Source organism: Aedes albopictus, chromosome 2 (genome assembly GCF_035046485.1).
Source record: "Aedes albopictus strain Foshan chromosome 2, AalbF5, whole genome shotgun sequence".
Lineage (NCBI taxonomy): Eukaryota > Metazoa > Arthropoda > Insecta > Diptera > Culicidae > Aedes > Aedes albopictus.
In genome coordinates, this window is record NC_085137.1 from 455,336,766 (window position 1) to 455,357,005 (window position 20,240).

The 20,240-nt window shown below is 41.0% G+C and overlaps 3 protein-coding genes across 7 annotated transcripts in view; all 3 read right to left on the bottom strand.

The window, feature by feature from the left end:
* The window catches only part of LOC109398102 (mitoferrin), a 367,824-nt gene that overhangs the window by 210,687 nt on the left and 136,897 nt on the right, over window positions 1–20,240 (bottom strand). The gene's annotated exons all lie outside the window — the stretch shown is intronic.
* LOC109418994 (uncharacterized) lies at window positions 321–14,548 on the bottom strand (the record flags this gene model as incomplete). The annotated part of the gene is made up of 3 exons (XM_019693226.3): window positions 321–1,359; window positions 1,700–3,023; window positions 13,948–14,548. Coding segments are annotated over 3 exons (2,769 nt in total), but the record flags the coding sequence as incomplete, so codon positions are not given.
* LOC109398521 (uncharacterized) lies at window positions 516–15,376 on the bottom strand. The gene is made up of 4 exons (XM_062848625.1): window positions 15,358–15,376; window positions 13,948–14,532; window positions 1,700–3,023; window positions 516–1,359 (listed from the first exon to the last, which is right to left on the bottom strand). The coding sequence occupies exons 1-4, from the start codon at window positions 15,374–15,376 to the stop codon at window positions 516–518; spliced, it is 2,772 nt and encodes a 923-aa protein (XP_062704609.1).

Genomic DNA, 20,240 nt, shown 5'->3' on the forward strand with positions numbered 1-20,240 from the left:
CTATAAAGCTGAAATTTTGACATTTTGTGAAGCCAACTGTGATTATTCATCAGTCAAAATTTGAGCTTCTTACAGCATTTCGTTTGCAGCCCGACTCCGGATAATCGAGTCCGACCTGTATATGTGAAAAAGATGGATACATTATTTCATTAGTTAGATTCATTAAATATTATTAATTGACCACACGGATTGGTATACCGAAGACTTTACCCTTAAGTAATAAGGATGTGTTCAAAGTTTGTAAAACATTACTTTTAGTCTGTCTAAAATATGCGTTAACATGAAGGATTTGTCATCTTTCACAAAAATTTAGAGCCCTTTTCCATTATTTTTCCATTTATTTTGCATGCATAATTTAGATATCATTTGGTTGCGAACAAATAACGTTTAGGACCAACATTCTATTAAGCTATAATACGCGCACACGCGAACATCAACTAATAATTTATACAACGCTTCATCTACCAGTCAACTGTTTCTTCTAATATTAGTAGTACTAAGTATACCTTATGTCCCTAAAGAAAACCATGTCCGGCCGCTTCGGCCGGAATGTAGCCCTCGTGGCCGTCGCGGGTTCGCACAAAGAACCACTGCTTGAAATTCTTCAGTCCTTTCTCTTGGTACTCCTTGCAGGCCAGAAGCGTTACCACGTCACCCTTCTGCACGGTCACCGAATCCGAGCAGTAGTTATCGGTGATGGCCAGTAGGGTCTGTCGAACTGCCGCCGTTGTTGTCGTTGACGAGGGCGTCCTTGTATTACCGTTACTAATCCCGTTGAATAACTTAACGCAGCTTCCACCGTTGCTTCCGTTACCGTTACTATTATAGCTAGCACTGTTCGCAGTCTTATGGTAGTGTCCACCGTTGGTGCAACTGCTTCCGCCGGATCCTCCACTGCCTCCGCTTCCGCCACTGCCGCTCTTGACCAAGATCTTGTGATGGTGATGGTGGTGGAAGGGAATCTGCTGCGATTGTTTCGCCGGTAGATGGCCGTAGTCGCTCGACAGCTTCTTCTCCAGGGGATGAGGCTGATGCTGACCACCGCCAACACCACCTTGGAGCACCTTGGTCGTCAGTTTCAGTTGAGCAAATTGCGTTTGGGAGTCGGCGGATTTTGGTTGATTCGCCACCCGGAGGTACAGCGAGTCCAGGTTCTTCTCGCTGTTGCAGGTGATCGAGGTAGCACTTCGGCTGTTGGTGCTACCCCGTTTGAGGCGCGGCGTCCGGCGGCCTTCGGAACGTGTTCCTCCGCGCAACTGTTGAATTTCCTTCTCGCTGTCGGTAAGGTTACCGCTAGGACGGGGGAAGACATCCTTGTTCGATTCCCAGCATGGAGTCGGCTTGGACGTTGAGCTTGATCTGGGTAGATGAGAGTAAAAAAGAAAGAATCCCTAAAGTACGTCACGCTGAAATTGTGATTTTTCATCCTCCTCAAATGCACGAAGCACAGGGAAGCATGGATCGAAAAGATATGCGGAGTTTTCATGCAACTGTGCTCGGCACAAGACTGCGCCAGTGTAAGATGTCATGTGTGATGACCGGGAAAGAAATTTGGTGATAGACAAAACAATGATAGTATCAGCCAAGTGGAAGGAGTACTTCAAAGATTTGTTCATGATTACAATGAAGCTGTATCGAGGAACAGTTACAGCAAATCGATATCAAATCCCTGCTTGTGAGAGTAACAAAGGAACCTTACCTTTGGTTTGGTGGCAGGATGCCCAGCGGTAAACACGTTTCGTACGCAACGTATCCCTCTTCGGCGTGTGGCGTCTGGACGTACAGCCAGTTCTGGTTTTTGAACACCGCATTGACGACCATTCCCAGCGGTAGAGGGATCTCGATCTGGTAGCACCCGGGTCGCGTCTGGTACAAGGTTGCCGCCGAGGAAAGCACCACCGGGATGTTTCCCGGCGAGGAGAGTGAACACTTGGACAGGAACTCATCTACGTTCTGGATTTCGTAGCCAAAACGTTGCGAGTTTCGGTAGCGTTCACGCCGTCGGCGATGCCGATGTTTTTTCGAAGACGAAGGTTCGGAGACCGTGGTGTACAGCGAAGGTTCCGAGTAGGTGTTCTTGAGACAAATAGCCGCCGATTTGTCCTTGAGCAATTGGTCTTCTTGGTTTAGGTTTATGATAATACTGTTATTGTTGTTGTTGTTCAGCAAGATATCCACCGTCTCGCTTTGCACCAGATTGGGATAGACGAGCGCTCGTTCCTTCTTCTTCAGTCGATCGCTACTTTTCCGGTAACTTCTGTTACTCTTCCGGTAGATCCCGTTAGGGTGGTGTTCCGTCGAAGGTGGTGCTGATGAACCGTTCAAAACCTGAAAGGCCTTGAGCTGTTTCTCGGTGTGATACTCCGTCAGGTTGTTATCGCTGACATACTTCTCACTGAATAATCTTTCTTTGCTACGGGTACGAGACTTCTTCCTAGCCGGAACGTGTCCATTGGGAACAGATGCAGTATTGGCCGAAGGCACTGACCCGTTTACGAGGATCGTTCGTACCGGTGATGATCTACGGGGTTGTGCGGTCTGTTGATGCTGTTGATAGCTGCCACTGTGACTTCCACTCGACTGACTTCCCGAATGCTGATGACACTGAGATGGAACTTGCTGTTGATGCTGCAGCTGTTGTTGTTGCGCTTGTTCACGTAGGACCCATGTGAGTGAAATCTTCGGCCTTCGGATGCTCAGGTTTTGACCCATATCACAGACGGCCCCGGTGGTCGTGGTCTTGGTACTATCCTCAGATTTCGTTTCGTTACCGCCAATTGGATTTAGGTTGGTTGAATTGCCAGATGAAATCTGGACAGTGGATAGGCTTTGGTTCAGTTCTTCAATCTCTACGTAAACGTCCTGATCAACGTTTGCCTGGTCTTGGCCGTGGACTGTGGGAGGTCTACTGCTACGAGGGCTCCGTGTAGGTTCGAGTGGCTCAATGGGGGTGTTTCGGCCGGATTCTGGGTCAGCGGTAATCTTGCAATTACGTACCAAATCCGGACAAAATGCATCTTGACCTGTTGATGAGATGATACGTAAGCCGTTAGATTCGTTGAAAATTATCAATTACATTAAGGGGAAAGTGATTGGAATAGGGGAATTTTTCACTTTTCAAATAATGCTCAATTAGGTGTAACTTTTAGTAAAGTGTATCAAATATTCCCGAATTGTCACTGTATGTTGATCAACTAGCTGTCTAGTCATAGCACAGTGAAAGTTTGAGAATTTTTGATACATGGTGGTTCAAGGAGATTTCATGGGTGTTCCAAGGGGGTTCAGTGTGTTTAATAAGCGTTCCAGGAGGTTTCAAATAGTTTCAGGAATGTTCTAGGTGGGTGCAGGGGGTTGCAGTGGGGTTCTAAAATGTTTGATGTTGTTTCAGGGGATTTCGGTAGATCTCACATGCGATCCAGATGTGTTTCAGGGGTCACAGAGGGTTTCAAGACCGCCTTAGGTGGTTTCAGGAGCGTTATGTGGGGTTTGACTTGGTTTCATAGGCGTTTCGGTGGAGTTTCAGGAAATTTCAGAGGGGTTTTCAAGGTATTTAAAGTGGTGTAAGGACTGTTCATTAAAGAAAGTGGACACCTGTTTTTCAATAGAAAATATTTATTTTTGAACAAATTCATAAGTTTATTTTTTATTTAATACAATCAATATACATGTGGCCGAATTCACGAGAGTTTGAACATCTATTTCGCATTTCTGAAGAACGCTCGGACTTTCCTCTTGATACCTCCCATTAGATTCTGCACAACTTTCTCCGTAACATTTCGTTGTGCCGCAGACCAATTTTTCTTGAAGCAATCAACAGAGCTTGCTTCTCTTCCATCTTTCTTGAGATGCCGCTTAATTATTGTCCAGTATCATTCCACAGGACGCAGTTCAGGGAAGTTTGGTGGATTTTGGCATTTTTCGACAAAATCAACTTTTTCCGCCTTGAGCATCTCTAGTGTAGAAGAAATGTAATGAGCGGATGCTAGATCCGGCCAAAACAATGGAGGATCCGTATGTTTTCGATAGATGGGTAGAAGTCGTTTTTTGATGCATTCCTTTATGTTATTTTCACCGTTGATTGTTCCTGTTGTGAAATACGAAGAACTGTTTAAGTCGCATGAACAATTGGCTTGCCACACCTAAAACTTTTTCGGTTCTGATGTACCCTACATCATCCAGCACATCTGTCCCCTGCTCAGCGTTGAAAAATTGCGGTACCGGAAGTGATACTAGTACACAATTCTCAAAACGACAACTTTTTGGAACACCATTTGCGCAGAATTTATCTGCTAGTCGCTAAGCTAATCCAACCCATCGCTCAAAATTTCTCACTTTTTTCGTTTTTTTTTGAACGTGTTGCCGAAGTGAACAATGTTTTAACACACTGAGCAAAAATTCACAATTTTTTGTTTAGTTTTAACTCTAAACTATTGGTAAACAGATGTCCACTTTCTTTAATGAACAGTCCTTAGGGTCGTTATAGATAGTTTCATGGTGTTTCAAATGTGTTCCGGGGTTTCAGAGACATTTTAATTGGTTTCAAGGCATTCTATGAGATTCCAGGGTGTTTCAGAGTCATCCTTAGGGGATTTAGAAGTTGTCATGGGGACGTTTCTGGGAGATTCAAACGGGTTCCAGTTGATTTCGGCGGTTCCGGGGAGTTTTCAAGAGGGTTCAGGTGAAACCTGAAGTCACCTAAAACGCCTTGAAGTGCATTGAAACCACTCTGAAACTCCTTCTGAAATTCCCATGAAAGCCCCCCAAAAACCTCGTGAAACGTCTTGAAACGCCTTGATATGCTTTGAAGTCCCACTGAAACTTCTTTGAAAGCTTCCTGAAACCTCTCGCAGCCACTTCCAAACTCCCTGAAAAGCCCTGAAACGCTTTGAAACATTTCCTGAAACTAAAGTGACCAGATGATCAGAGCTCCAACGCGGGACATTGATTTGGAAAGATGCATAGTAAGGTGAAATCATGATCTTTTTTTGTTAACGAATACGTAGCGATTTTCTTTTGTTCGTAGAATACGAAGCACTCATTTCTTCTACCAAGCATATCTTTCTGCGTTGTGAGTTTCGCAGAAGTGGGACAAACTCATAAACATTTTTCTACAGTCTTAAAAAGAAACCTGATAATTAAATCTAGCTGTCAAAAATGGTTTTAATATTTTAACTCTCAATTGCTTTCAAAATTAAAATTAAGGTGGTTCAAACTTCGCACACAACTGAAACAAAAATCGTTTTTTACAGCATTTTTGCCTGACAAGCATGACGTGAACTCTACAATTTTTTGAGGTTATTATTACCCTCAAAGTGCCTGTACATAACTGTTAACCTATCTAGTTTCTCAAAACTCAAACTCAAAACTTGAATGATTGCATTGAAAATGTATTCACTGTACTCCATTCTGCACCAGCAATACAGTGAATACATTTTCATTGCGGAAATTTCATCTTTGAACGAGAAAACTGCTTTCGAATTTCAATGATGACGATTTTGTCAATGACGAATCCTTCAATCTTAATTTACGAGCGTAATCGTTTGAACCGCCTGCCAGTCAATGAAGGTTTTGATATATACCCATTTGAAAAAAATAACACAGTCAAAATAAATTTCAGATAAAAGTTTACTATACTGGGCTTGGAAAGATTTTAACTTCGGGCAACGATATCACTCCAGATTTTTCATCTGACTGTACGCAGTGCGCACTTACATAGTAATAAATGTACTTTCTCGCAAAAATCTTTCAGTTTTTTGAACTCTGATGTTCCGTTAATATGTTTGATGTGATTTGTGCTTTATAAAAAACCGGTTTGACTATTTTGGCTTTAAAGTTACTACAATATTTTGAATGGTTGTTGAATATTTTTTTCAAACTTGGACATTTTTACGATTTGAGACGAACGCGGGACATTTCGCGGGACATTTGCTTAAAATGCGGGACTGTCCCGCGAAACGCGGGACGTCTGGTCACTTTACCTGAAACGCTTCGAAACATCCCTGGGGCCCTCTGGAGAGCATCCTGCAATCTCCGGAACCCACTTCCAAATCCCCCCTAGAACCACCGGTAACGTGCAACAAACCATTAACCCGTTTAACCCTATCTGATAAATAAAAATTCAAAAAGTCATCAACAGCTCATTTATAAACAGAATATAACCGAATTTCGAACACACACTCGCAAAACACCGTAGCCTAGTTTTGGAAATATATCATCATTTTGTCTGACTTCTGGACGGTGGATCACTAGGTCAGGTCGGGGAAAATGACCAAAAACTATTTACATGATGATGATGATGGTCCCGCCACATACCCCTACAAAGGTTTGAGCTAGACGATATATCTTTAAGATAAGGAAAAGGAATTAAGGAATTCGAAAACTCTGAATTTTTCGTCACTCTTTTGAAGCAGATGTTTCGTTGCATAAAGGAACTATAGTATTTCAGACAAAAAAGCACTCCATTTGACATCCCAAGTTCTTGCAGAGCATTTTCCCGAAACCGTTTAAAAACAGATGGTCCGGTCTGTCTTAACACCGACCAATTATTAATTATAAACAATGCAATCAGATTTGCAAACTTAATACGGTCTGATTATTTTCACAGATATAAACAACTTTATAATTTGTCATACTATACAGCAAAAACATAAATTTTAAAATACTGATGCTCTCAACTACAGATGTTTGCAAGCATTACTAGTGATCATGGAAAATCAGAAAATCAAAAATATTGCGAGGATTGATAACGTTCGCGCGATGTCAAAACAGTCGGCAATATTCTCATTCTCAAGAAATTCCCGACATTCAACTAAACAACTCACCACTACTCTACAGAATCCTTCAACAGTACAAATATTCCATATGATAAATAAATACAAAAAAAGTCATTTATACCTGTCACCGCGCGCGAGATTCAAACTATTGTAGACTACACAAAAATTAGAATAAATTACGTCAATACAAGAAATCCATCATCATCATCGAAGCGAACATTATAGTTTATTGGTGCCTCAATAAATATTAAAAGGTTATACAAAATTGTTCACACAAAAATATCCGTTTGCAGGAACTTCGTCAAGATACAAATTTAGTCAAGTATTTAAAATTTGACAGGGTAGCTGTTCAAAAGGCAGCTTTGACGTGTGAAATACATAGTCACTTGAACCGTGATAATGTTGGTGCTAGTTTTATGTGTGTAGGCATCGAATTGAAAACATTAATACCTTTATAAAAAAGGGAATTTTGTGAAGCACCGTTTAAAAAATGTGGTGTTCTTACATCATCCGCGTTTCTAATATCATACCTATGAATGTCACTTCCTCTTTCAATTCGATCACACATATATCGAGGCAGCAAACCATTAACTATCTTGAAAATGAACACCAAAGTTAAAAACACAATTCTTTGCTTCACTGATAGCCACTGTAGGGCATCCAATAAGAAAGAGGAGGATGTGAATCTATTACATCTCAAAATCAAACGCATTATTTTATTTTGCAATCGCTGCAATCTCGATATTTGTGTTCCATTGGCTAAAAACAAAATGGAAGAGCAGAAGTCTACGTGGGGAGAGATGATTGATTTATACAAATGTATCTTATTATTTTTTTTCTTTCTGTATTAACGAGATTTTTAGCCCTAGGCTAGTTCATCTCGGGACCCACGCTTAACTTCCCTTCCGAAGGAAGAACCCACATTTTTGTGAGTTTGTCGGGATTGGGATTCGATCCCAGGTCCTCGGCGTGATAGTCAAGTGTTCTAACCATCACACCAGGTCCGCTCCACTAAATGTATCTTACTAGCTATAGTTAAATCGTTTTTGAGTCGGCAAAGAATTCCATACTTCTTGGCTATTTTCTTGATGACATTGTCAATATGAGAGTCAAAAAAAAAATTTTTTTTAACAATGTATTTCAATGGGAGTTTGCATATTCTTTTGCTAAATGATTGTTGAAGTTGCTCAAATTTGAGGTTTTCCGATAGTTTCAAGTTCTTGGGATGTTCAACATTTCTGAATCATCCAAGTCTACGTTTATGTTTGTTGTAGCCAGATGAGTAAACAACAACGAACAATGAGGCCATATCAAGGGGCCAGACACGTATAATTCTTGGCTTAGTATATTATAGTATATTAAAATAAATTAATGCATCGTAGCAAACTCTGCGGCCGATTTTTTCGATAAACAATGTTTGTTTTCTGATTCATCTGTCACAGCCTTGATTTCAGCCAGTACGATTACTTTGATGGTAATACATTAATATACAATAATATTTATTAATACGTTAATACACCGCAAATATACTAATATACTTCTAATACACTCATTATGCTAATACGTGTCTAGCCCCTTGGGCCATATATATACAATTTGAGTCGTAGTTATATTTATTTTCGTCAGATAGCGTTTCATACTGAAAATTTATAAAACAAATTTTGGCTGCGGACTGACTTTAAACCCCCTCCCTAGTGGCTACGCCACTGTCTTGATGAATTATCCGAATCCGAAAATCTGTTTAGTATGTACGCCAATTAACAAGCTGCAGAAATTTGGACGAACTGATAGAGGTCATGCCTTGACTTTAGATAACCGTAGATGGACAACAATCAGAGTTACTTGCACTCGGAAAGTAACGGTTAGCTCCAGAAACCAACATTACATCGAACAGGAGTAAGTAAGTTCCTCGACAAGATTCCTGAGTACCTGGGATGGCCTGGTTGAAGCTAGGCCATGAGTTTAATCAGCTGAGTTAGCTCCAGAAATCAATATTACTTCGAACTGGAGTAATTAAGTTCCACTACAACATTCCTGAGTGAAGTCGCTTAGGTCATCAACTTCTCCTATGACATGACACATGATGGAATTTAATTTAATTTAATTATTTAATCCACAAAGCTTTCACACAGATGAATCATGTGATTAAAGTTCATCAACAGCTCGTTGAAGTTGAGGCCTGATTTCAGCCAGGAAATATCGAGTATCAGAGGTATCAGGTAGAAGATCTTATTTACTTCTTTTCGAAGTAATACACAGCGATACAAATATTAACTTTTGGTCTGTCTCAAAAACAAACTTATGTGTGTCTCTGACAAATATTGAGTCGTTGAATTCAAATCTTAGCTCTGGAGCCTGGTTTCAACGAGGGAATCCCGAAAACTCAGGAATGTAGTCGAAGATCGAGTAGAAGAAGAAAGATTGCGCCATTGAGCAGTACAAGTTGTGTGGGAAAAATAAAAAATTTCAAAATCATGTACCAAAAACCGTTAAACCCGACAGTTATATTTAGTTAGACCAAACATAGGACAAATAACGACACAAATATTGTAAGTTAAAACAATTAGACATAAACACAAACAATTAGAATATATGTAAAATTACAGTATCCCCTGAGGAAGACACAATCCCCGTGTCGAAACGTCGGGCAAATTAAGAACGTCGTTTGTTCAATAAATGACTGCGTAGCCAAACATAATCAATTCCACCAAATCAGTCAATTTATCATCAGATTGATTTCTGGAGCTAAACCAGATTATTAAACTCAAGACCTGACTTCAACCAGGCCATTCCAGATACTCAGAAATCTTATCGAAGAACAAATATTGGGCCGTTGAATCCAAATCTTGGTACAGGAGATAACCATTGTTTTCAGCGTGCACATAATTCGTATTGTTTTCTTTTTAAGTTAAGTGTTCCTGAAGTCTGGCAATGTGTGAGAGGACTTCTTATAGACATATGATAGAATATGAGTTTATGTAGTCTACAATGGTTTCACACAGGTAAACACTAGGCCTGTCCACCTTTTCAAAAATGTTCTCTGATTCTCAAGTCCACCCCCATATTTTGATTGGCATCCTAAAAGAAGTAACTGGTCAAAATTTCAGCCAAATCCGTTGAAATTAAGAGGTGCATCAAATCAATTTTGTGTTTTTCGACTATTTTTGAACTTAAAAAAATCATAACTACACTAAAACTTGTCAAATCTTAATTCTTTTGGCAGAAATTGAAAGCTATACTTGTTTGCTACAACTTCTCCGAACAACTTTTGCCAATAAAAATGAAGGAAACGTATGTAATTATCACATTTGTAATTAGAAAAACCTTAAAAAGTAGATTTTTTGATAGATTTCGTTCTGGAACACCCCAATATGCGTAATAAGTTGGATTTTTGAAAGCGGCATCATATTCTCCAATAATTTTTGGTTATTTGCTTCTTTGACACCAATGCTGTAGAAGTTGAGCAAAAATTACTAAAATTCGTGAAAGCCAAATGTGGCCTAAAAACTAGCTTTTCGGGTGCAATCACGCTTTGGCGCGCAAAAAGTGGCATCGCGTCACACTGATATGATAGCCAACACCTGTCATCACGCTTGTTTGTTATCACCCGTGGTAGGGGGTAGCCAAGGCAAACTACAAGGAAGCAAAGCTACTACGTTCATAACAATTTCGCGCCACAGCGTGATTGCCTCCAAAAAGCTAGTTTTTAGGCCACATTTGGCTTTCCCGAATTTTAATATTTTTTTCTCAACTCCTACAACATTGGTGTCAAAGGAGCAAATATCCATAAAACATGAGAGAATATGATGCCGTTATAAAATATCAAACTTATTACGCATATTAGGGTGTTCCAGAACGAAATCTATCAAAAAATCATTTTTTTAAGGTTTTTCTGATGACAAATGTGATAATTACACATGTTTCCTTCAATTTTATTGGCACGCGTTGTTCGAAGAAGTTGTAGCAAAAAAGTATAGCTTTCAATTTCTACCAAAAGAATTAAGTTTTGACAAGTTTTAGTGTAGTTATGATTTTTTGAAGTTCAAAAATAGTCGAAAAACACAAAATTGATTTGATGCACCTCTTAATTTCAATGGATTTGGCTGAAATTTTGACCAGTTACTTCTTTCAGGATGCCAATCAAAATACGGGGGTGGACTTGAGAATCAGAGAGCATTTTTGAAAAGCTAGACAGGCCTAGTAAACACCTGATTACAATGGATCTATAGCTTATTGAACTCAAGGCCTGACTTTAACCAGACCATCCCGTGGTGGATTTTTCTTACTCCTGTTCGATGTACTAGGTTGCTGGACTTTAATCAGAATCAGATCGTCCAAAATGTCTGCAGATTTTCAAGTATTGGGTCAAAAATGCGAAAAATACAATTGAGAATAATCCCTGATGATTAATTCGAGGGTTTAAGTTTTGTATGGACGACTTCGAACAGTCGATCAAGATATCCAGAAGATATAAACAAAGGCAATACATGTTTCCGAAGACGAATAGGGTTAATAAAAGAAAAATATCTCGGGATATTTTTAAACAACAAACGTAAAAGTAGACTCGAATGGTTCAGCAATGTTAAATATCTTAAGAACTCAAATTCAAACCAATAGCATCTTCAACTCATTTAGAAACAGGATATGCAAATTCCTATTGAAACACTTCGATAAGAATAAAGTTTTGGGGTGCTTTTTACGCGACCTGATCCAGTGATCTACCGGGCTTTCTCCGCCCAGAATTCCAAGAAAATGTTGATCCCGTATAATTCCAAAACTAAAGTGCTGTGCGAGTTTGGGTTCAAAATTTGTTCAAACTCTGTTGATAAATAGCCCTAGTAGGATATTAGGGTCAATATGACCCAGACAAGCACGCTGAAAGTGCACTACGCCATCATTGTAGTGCGAAAAAACTAACATCTTATAGGAGGGCTAAGGTTAAGATATGACGAAGCCACACCTCGAGTTTTCAAGACCACAAATCAGAATAACCGGATATCAGTTTGCGCTGAAAAGTTGATAAATTGGTCATCACTAGCGGGTGAACAACCGATTAGCTTTTCAACGCAAACCGTCTTTGGTTCTTCAGATTTGTGCTCATGAAAATTCGAGATGTGGATTCGCCATATATTCACCTTAAACTCCTTGAAACTTCTCAAAAAACCTCCTGAAATTTCATTGAAAGCTCCCAAAACCCCCTCTGAACCCCACGAAAACTCCTTCGGAACCCCCCTGAAATCTCCTGAAAAGGCTTGTTACGCCTTGAAACAGTCCTAAGCCCCTTCTTTGAAGCCACCTGGAACCCCACCTAAACCGTTTTGAAACTCCTATGAAATTTGAAAATAAAAATCTGAGCAATTCGTTACAAATTAAAATTTCGACTACCGGAATGAACCGGTGGACCTCTACGGACACGAGACATGGACTATGGTCGAGGAGGACATGCAAGCACTCGGGAGTTTTCCAGCGACGCGTGCTAAGGACGATCTTCGGCGATGTGCAGGAGAACGGTGTGTGGCGAAGAAGGATGAACCACGAGCTCGCTGCACTTTACGGGGAACCCAGCATCCAGAAAGTGGCCAAAGCCGGAAAGGTACGATAGGCAGGGCATGTTGCAAGAATGCCGGATAACAACCCTGCAAAGTTGGTGTTCTCGACAGATCCGGTTGGCACAAAAAGGCGTGGATCGCAGAGAGCGCGATGGGCGGCTCAGGTGAAGCGTGACTTGGCGAGCATTAGGCGTGACCGAGGTTGGAGAATAATGTTATTATTTATCACTAACTACGCTATCATAATATTGGGGTCTCCAGTTAGCCTAGTGGTTAAGGCTATGGATCGCCTATCCGGAGACGGCGGGTTCGATTCCCGTTCCGGTCGGGACAATTTTCTCGACTCCCTGGGCATAGTGTAAAACCTGTATCCACAATAATCGGGACACAGAAGTACGGCTGTAACTCTGTAATGAATCGGTAAAATTGGCCAAATAGTTGACTGAGAACTCTTTGGTTTTGGTGTATGCTTATTATTTGTGCCAAATTTCATAAAAAATTGAAGCATTACTTTTAATTGTGGATGAAAAACAAACAGACGTGGTTTTAAGCATTTTGTACAATCATGACCAATTTTCATTCGCATAATAGATTTTTCTTTTACGCTACAGCTCAAGGTTCTGTGATGACAATTATGAAATTTCGATAGCAGTTATGATACTGATAGAGACACTTTCTTGTAAAATTTCATCAACTTTGAACAATTGGTTTGAAAGCTACTGGTGTTGATAGGGGTGAGTGTTAGTGAAACATTTTCGTGTTTTTTATGTGCGATTTTGCCTATACATAACTTTTGAATTTCGCTGTTAATTTTATTGACATTTTCACAGAAGGCAGTTGATTAAGTGTATATTATGCCTGCAAAATTTGATGATTATTGGTATAGTACTTTTAATAGTACAATACCAATAATAGAGGGTGCTGGCTAATTGCTCTCTGAGCGGCTAAGATCACTTTCAGTCCCAATACATGTTTCGACTATAAAATTGTTGATAGTGCATCGATTTTTTTTGAAATTTTACTTATGTAACAAATGTAGATTGACTGGTTAGTGGTCAAAATTTCGATCATTTCCTTAGGAAAAATTCAACAGTTACAGCGCTGACAAGCCAAACTAGGGGCTGTACAAAATTCAATGGCGCATATTCTACTCTTTCATTGCTACAACAAAAAGTACTGCACCGATTCACATGAAATTATGCAGGTGAAATGAACACATCTTAAGATGTTATTGGGCCAAATTTTAATGTATCAATTACAGAGTTACAGCTGTATTTCTGTGTCCCGATTATTGTGGATACAGGCTTTATCATTGTACTTGCCACACAATGTACAAATTCATGCAATGGCAGGCAAAGAAAGCCCTTCAATTAATAACTGTGGAAGTGCTCTAAGAACACTAAGTTGAAGTGAGACAGGCCAACTTCCAATGTGAACGTCGAGCCATAAAGAAGAAGAAGAAGCTATCGGAATATTGAAATTCACTGCAGAGTATAATTTGAAAAGTTCACGTGGTCGCTCATGCAATTCGAGAACCGATCGTTAGATAACACGTTTTCCTTCGCCTAATCATTGTTCGATGTCGAAATCGATATCATACAGGAAAAATCCAAAGCCATACTCACTCAACAAGTGCTCTTTAATCCGTTGACGCTGCTGGGGATAATGTTGCTGCTGCTGCTGATGCCGTTGAGAAATAATGTTGTACCGATGCGGCCTAGCAGCTGGTCCTCCCGGATTCCTGCCGACGTGTTCCGAAATGCCACCACCGACAATGTTCCGTCGATGGGTTCGCTGTTGCACCACCACCTGTTGCCCAGCACGTTGCGCATTATTGGCCTGGGGCGGTAGTGGCGGCGGCGGAGGGACTTCACTATCGGAACTTCGGCTACTGTTACTGGTGGTGCTACTGGGCGATGTTGGTGCTGCTGCTGCTGCAGCTGATGCTGCAGAAGGAAGTACGGGTCGATGCTGGTAGTGTGCCCAGTACGGCGGGGGAGGTTCTGGTCTTATCTGTGCCGTAGATCGCCTTGGTGGAAGAACCGGCAGCAGTGGAAGGTTCAGATGACGACGGGATGATTGGGATGGCTGGGTTGAGGAACTGGCTGATGATGGGCCCACCACTATTACTGCGGCTGCGGCGGCGGTGGTTGGGCCGCCATTTGAAGACGTTGTTCTTGTCGACGATGCTGCTGCTTCTGCTGCTGATGCTGGGGAAGACACACAAGGAGAAAGAAATAGTCATAAGTAATTGAATTCTCCTTTCATTAAGATAATCATCGCCGGCCCGTCGCATAGCAGGAAGAGTGAAGAAATTGCTTTTCCAGAGTCAGAGCACGGGCCCACAGATGAAGCGAACACACAAAAGTGCAACCCGAGTGGCCGTAACTTATCGAACGTTACGATAATCGTCGCCAGACCGAGAGAGAGCGAGCTCCCCATCCACGCGGCGGGACAGGCCAGGGCCAGGTTTGGCCTTGCCTGTTGGAAGCTGAACTGGCTACTCTGGTGGGTGGCGTTGAGAAGTGTCACCCAAGGAGCTGGCGATGAAGCGGTATACCTACATAGTGCAATGGTGTCTGGTCAGTACGTGTTTTGTCAGCTGCGGTTCAAGTGGTAATTTTTTCAATTGCTAATTGCGTATCCAAGTGGGTGAAGATTGTGACAGCGGTTGGTGGTCTTAAGGTGGCCAACTAGAGCCAGAGGCCACACACGCCGTAGATAACACAGCGTTGATCTGAGAAAAATGGAAATTTTCCATTCCGACATTCCTATTGACGAAGAACTCGGTTTGGCAAATCGCAAAAGTGTTGACGATTTGGTTCACTTGGTACTTGGTACTGTATATTGCCAATTGTTAAACAGTTAGGTGAAACTGGAATTTTTGTTTTCCGTCTAGATCATGTCATTTTTTATATTCGCCAATGAATTTTAATTCCTTTGAATACTTTTTTTTAAGAGAAATTAAAACACTTGTAACGGAAGTCTGTAACTTAAATCAAATATAATATATTAAGAATATGACCCACTCTTACGCTGAACTGGCGAACGCATTTTACCGATAGCAGCGACACACTATGACTCGCGGTCGAACTAATTTGCTATCGCAAACCAGCAGGTCACTATGATTGAAAATGAAAACGATAAACAAAGAAAATTTTACGCGAGCTCAAAACGTCATTTTTTGGTGCTACGTTCAAGTGTGTGGGATTTTGTGGGATTATGTGCTGGTTATGGAGGAGAGTAACGATGGCTTTCGCTAACAAATTGCGATAGGAGTTGCAACAATTCTTTCTATGAGCTCGGACATGGTCCAAGTCGTGTCACGGTTTCGGTTGGGACATTAGCGTAAAGGCCCCATACGCAATCCAAAATTTACAGTAGTTTTTCTCACCGCAACTTCCTGAGAGATATTCCAATATTTAGTAGTGCGTGAGACAGATCTAACCGCGTTTTTCCCTGATTTGCTGTTGTGATTGCTCACACCAAGCTGTGACGCAAAAGTCCCGTAGGTATATAGCAGATACCCACGATTGTCAACATCTCAATCGAGATCTGTAACGGCCCTACTCCATACTCCTAGTTTAATTGGCGTGCTTAGAATATCCTTAAAAATTCCCATCCAACAATGGCCCGGTCTTCCTCGTCTGATTTGCGGTTCCACCTAATGCGTATCTCGTCGTCATGATTTTTCTGATGGTCATTATACTCCAGAATCTGCCCGTACCTCATCCCGTGGTCAATACACAATAAAAAAAAAGTCAAAGCACACGAAACGAAAAAAAAAAACAAATTTAGATTCTTTTTCATGAATAGTTAGAACTTTGAGATTGGACCTAAATACGGCAACCTATGACGCCTACGACTTTCTTTTGATTGACATTTGCGACGCAGAAATAATCAAAGCTACTTCGATTATTTTTGTTCAAATGATTCGACTTCCTGCCGCCAGTTGACTCTATCGTCGACCGAATCCGTTCGCCGATAGATAGTATGGGAAATGCAAGAGTGGGTTATCTTGTACTTAAAAATCTTTGCTTAAATGTTGGACGCATCCTGTGGAAATCCAAAGATGGTCATCACAATGGCTGACTTGCAAGTCATTTCCGGATGTTTTAAGTAGGTTTTATAATTGTTTCAGTGGGATTTAAAGGCATACCAAGACGTTTCAACGGGGTTAGAGGGCTTTAAAATGAGTTTCAGAGGGAGTTCCAGAGGGGTTTCAATGGTTTAAGGGAGTATCGGAACGCCCTGAAACCCCCTAATAGCCCATCTAATCTCCTGAATCATCATCGTCTCTGGCACCCTGAGGTCCCAGAAATTCCCCTTGAGCCCTCTGGGGCGAACATGAAACCCCCGGTACGCCCGGAAACCTTCAAAACCCCTTGGAACTCCCTGGCACCCCCTAAAATCGAATAGAGTGCCCCTGGAACTCTCCTTAATCCACCTGAAAAGCCACTCAGGTCCCGTAGCACCACATCAAAATCCTGAAACCACCTGGGATCCCCATGAAACTACTAAAACCTTCTGAAACGTCTTTGATTGAGTGTTTTGTCTTTTTTTCAGAGACTTTCAGCCCTTGGCTGGTTCGTCTCTCGTGAAACGTCTTTGATATCCTATGAAATTCTATGCAACACCCCTGAATCCCCATGGAACGTCGCTGAAACACTCTGGAACACTCTGAAACCATCTGGAACCCCTCTGACACCAAATGAAACGTTCCTATCACACCCTGAAACGCCCTGGTTCCCCTGGAGCACCCATGAAGCCTCCTAGAACGCCACTGAAAGCCATTGGATTACCCAAAACAGAAACCTCTCTAAACCCCCATTGAACGTCCTTGAAACCTCGTGCAACAGATTAGAACAAAAATATTCATCTTAAAATGTAGATATTGCTATGGATCATTTTACCACAGACAAACAGACGTAACACCTAGATAGAACATCTGGTTCATCTCTTAGGAACCCCTCCAGAAATTCTTGCAGGGGTTGCTTTAGGAACTCCCACCTGGATTTCCCCAAGCATTTTTGCTGGGATTTCAAAAGCATTTTCAGATAATATTTTTTGCAGTTATTACTCTCAAGAATCCACTAGGAATCCCTGAAGGATTTCTGGCAGAAATTGCTTGAAGAATTCCAGCAAAACTTCATACAGGATTCCCACTACGAATTCCTGGAGAAATCCTAGGAGGATTTGCAAAAAAAAAACGAAGAGGAAATCCTGGAAAAACCCTAGAGCCATTCTTGAAAGAATGCCTAGAGAAATTCTGAGGGATTACCTGAACAAAAAACAACTCTGGGCGAATTCGTTGAGGAACCCATACAAAAGTTAAAGCAGTGGTTGTTTGAATTGAATAAATTTCAACAGGTATTACTGTAGTAACGACATGAAGAATTCCTGAAAAAAAAAACCCAGCAGGCGTTTTGGGGAAAATTTGAAGTGGAATTTCTGGAGGAATCCTTTGAAAAATCCCTGTAGAAATCACAGGGGGAATTTCTGCAACAATCTCTGTAGGCATTCCTAGAGTACTTCCTAAAGAAATGCCTGCAAGAACTTTTGAAGAAATCGACAGAGAAATGCCAAAAGGAACTCTTGGAGGAATTTGAGTGAGAGTCTTTGGAGAAAACCTCTTGGAATCCCTCCACAAATTCGTGATGGGATTTCTCTAGAAGTTCTGCTGAGGTTATTCCAGAGGTTTCTTCAAGAATTTCTATACAAATTCTGACTGAGATTCCTCAAAGTATTCCAATTCTCTTTGTGATTCCTCCAGAGATTTTTCAGGGATTGCCCTAAGGATTTCTCTTGGAACATCAGCTGAAATTTTTGCTAGTATTCCTTTAGATATTCCTACTAACATTTCTTCAGGAATTCTTGTTGGAATTCCTTAAACAATATCAGCTGGAATTTCTTCAGTAATTACTCTTAGGAGTCCACCAAGACATACCAAGGATTACCAGCAGGAATTGCCTGAGGAATTCCTGCCTGGTAATTTTCACCAGAAACTCCTGAATGAATCCCAGAATCCTTGAGTAATCTCAGCAAGAATTCCTGAAGAATCTCAAGTGGATTATTGGCAGGAATTGGCTTCTTTAGCGGTGTTGAGATAATTCCATATTCTAAATCTGCATACGAAATTGGGGCGAAATCCGAATTTTCATGAATTTTGGTGCCCGGGAACCTATTTAAAATCAATTTGATGTTAGTATGGGAGCGATTTGACGAATCACCCCTCGTCGCATTTTGTACTGGGTGGAGCTGTCAAACAGTTACCCAGCTGTCAAAAGGTGATTTCAAAAAATCTCTTTGAAAAACTCAATTACTGGGTAAATACTAAAACATTTTTTTGAGGGATCCTTGTAGAAATCGCTATTAAGGGGGGAATTTTGAAGTCACAACAAATTTATTATGGATGTGAACGCCAGTATACAGTATGTAGCGTATTCCTCCGAAGATTAGGTCCTGTTGCCACATCCGGTACTTTCCAAGCGGTCCAAAACTGCTTATAAAAACCCTAATTAATCCACCTAGCGGTGATGACGCCTTTCTCGTGTCCTCGAATCCCCATTTCGACAACTCTCAAGTAACATGTTGATGAATATCGCACTTTCATACATTTAACAAAAATCCATTTCATGACAGCAGAAATCATATCGTTTATCTGGCTTTTGATGTTTGAGCCGCAATCTTGAATTTTCTTCCGCCATATTGAATTTAGGTCCGCCATCTTGGATTCTGGTTGCAATTTTGGACTCCAGACTTCTTCCCCCATACCAGATAAACCCATATTGAAAGGTTCTAGAGCGGCAAACTCCCTTGATATATCCATATTTTATGATTTTAGAACCTAAACCTCCATTAAACATCCGCCATCCTGAATCATAAGACGCTATCCTGGATATTCTGGTCGACATTTTTGAACTGCAGTGTCGTAGGTTTTACACTTTTTCTAAGCAGTGGACTTCTTTCAACACGACTATGCTCGATGGCGTGAAGTTGGTGATTGATTTTTATTCCTTCGCTTAAAATCCGCGAGACCCATAGAGAACACAGCACTCGGGTGGTCGTCAACTTGGGTGACCTGATTAAAAGTGCTTGCGTATGTTTACATTCGTGCCGGTTGTTTGGACCAACGAATTAAAACATAGCAGCTTAACGTTGTTTCAAAATACAATGTTGCGAAAGCAACATTGCCGGTTGGAAGATTTATACCACACCGGGCATCTTCTCCATACCAAATATAGCGATATTGAAGGGCTTTAGAGCTTACCATTATGGGGTTTAGACTTGTATATTGTATCTTGTATATTCCTGGTTTTAGAGCGTAAACAACATTGAACAGCCGCCATCTTGAATTTTGGGACAACAGTCCTGTTCAACGACGTAGGTTGAACTTGCTCGAAGTTGCTGCATCCCGCTCTTACCCGTTTGATGAACAAGTTCAACCTGCGTCGTTGAACAGGACTATCATCTTGGATTTTAGACCGCCATCTTGGATATTTTGGTCGTCATTTCTGTACTCCAGACATCTTCTCCATACCAGACATACTCATATTGAATTTTGGGCAGACATCGTGAAATTTCTGGTCTCAAGTGTTGATTTCTGCACAAAGTTTATCAGCCAAGCTAAAAGCTAAAAAAATCGCCGCAGTTTGATGTGTCGCATGATTGGGCTTGGTTTAGTAGGCCAGATCTACCGGTACTGATCCCGATCACTGAAATGGCGATAACTCCGGAACGCCTTGACCGATCCGGACCATTTTCAATAGCAAACAATGCGGTAAAATTCCGGTTCGATTTGAGCTATAATCCAAGAAAATATGCCAATAGGAAGTGCCTTAAAAGTGAGTGAACTTATTTTGCGCACAGACAAACATACATACACACATACAGATTACATATTTGCAAGAAAATATTT

Coding starts and splice junctions, on each gene's coding strand:
- LOC109398521 (XM_062848625.1), bottom strand. Junction 3,024..13,947: donor GATTAAAGAGCACTTGTTGA/GTGAGTATGGCT, acceptor TCTCATCAACAG/GTCAAGATGCATTTTGTCCG. Junction 1,360..1,699: donor ATCCTGCCACCAAACCAAAG/GTAAGGTTCCTT, acceptor TCATCTACCCAG/ATCAAGCTCAACGTCCAAGC.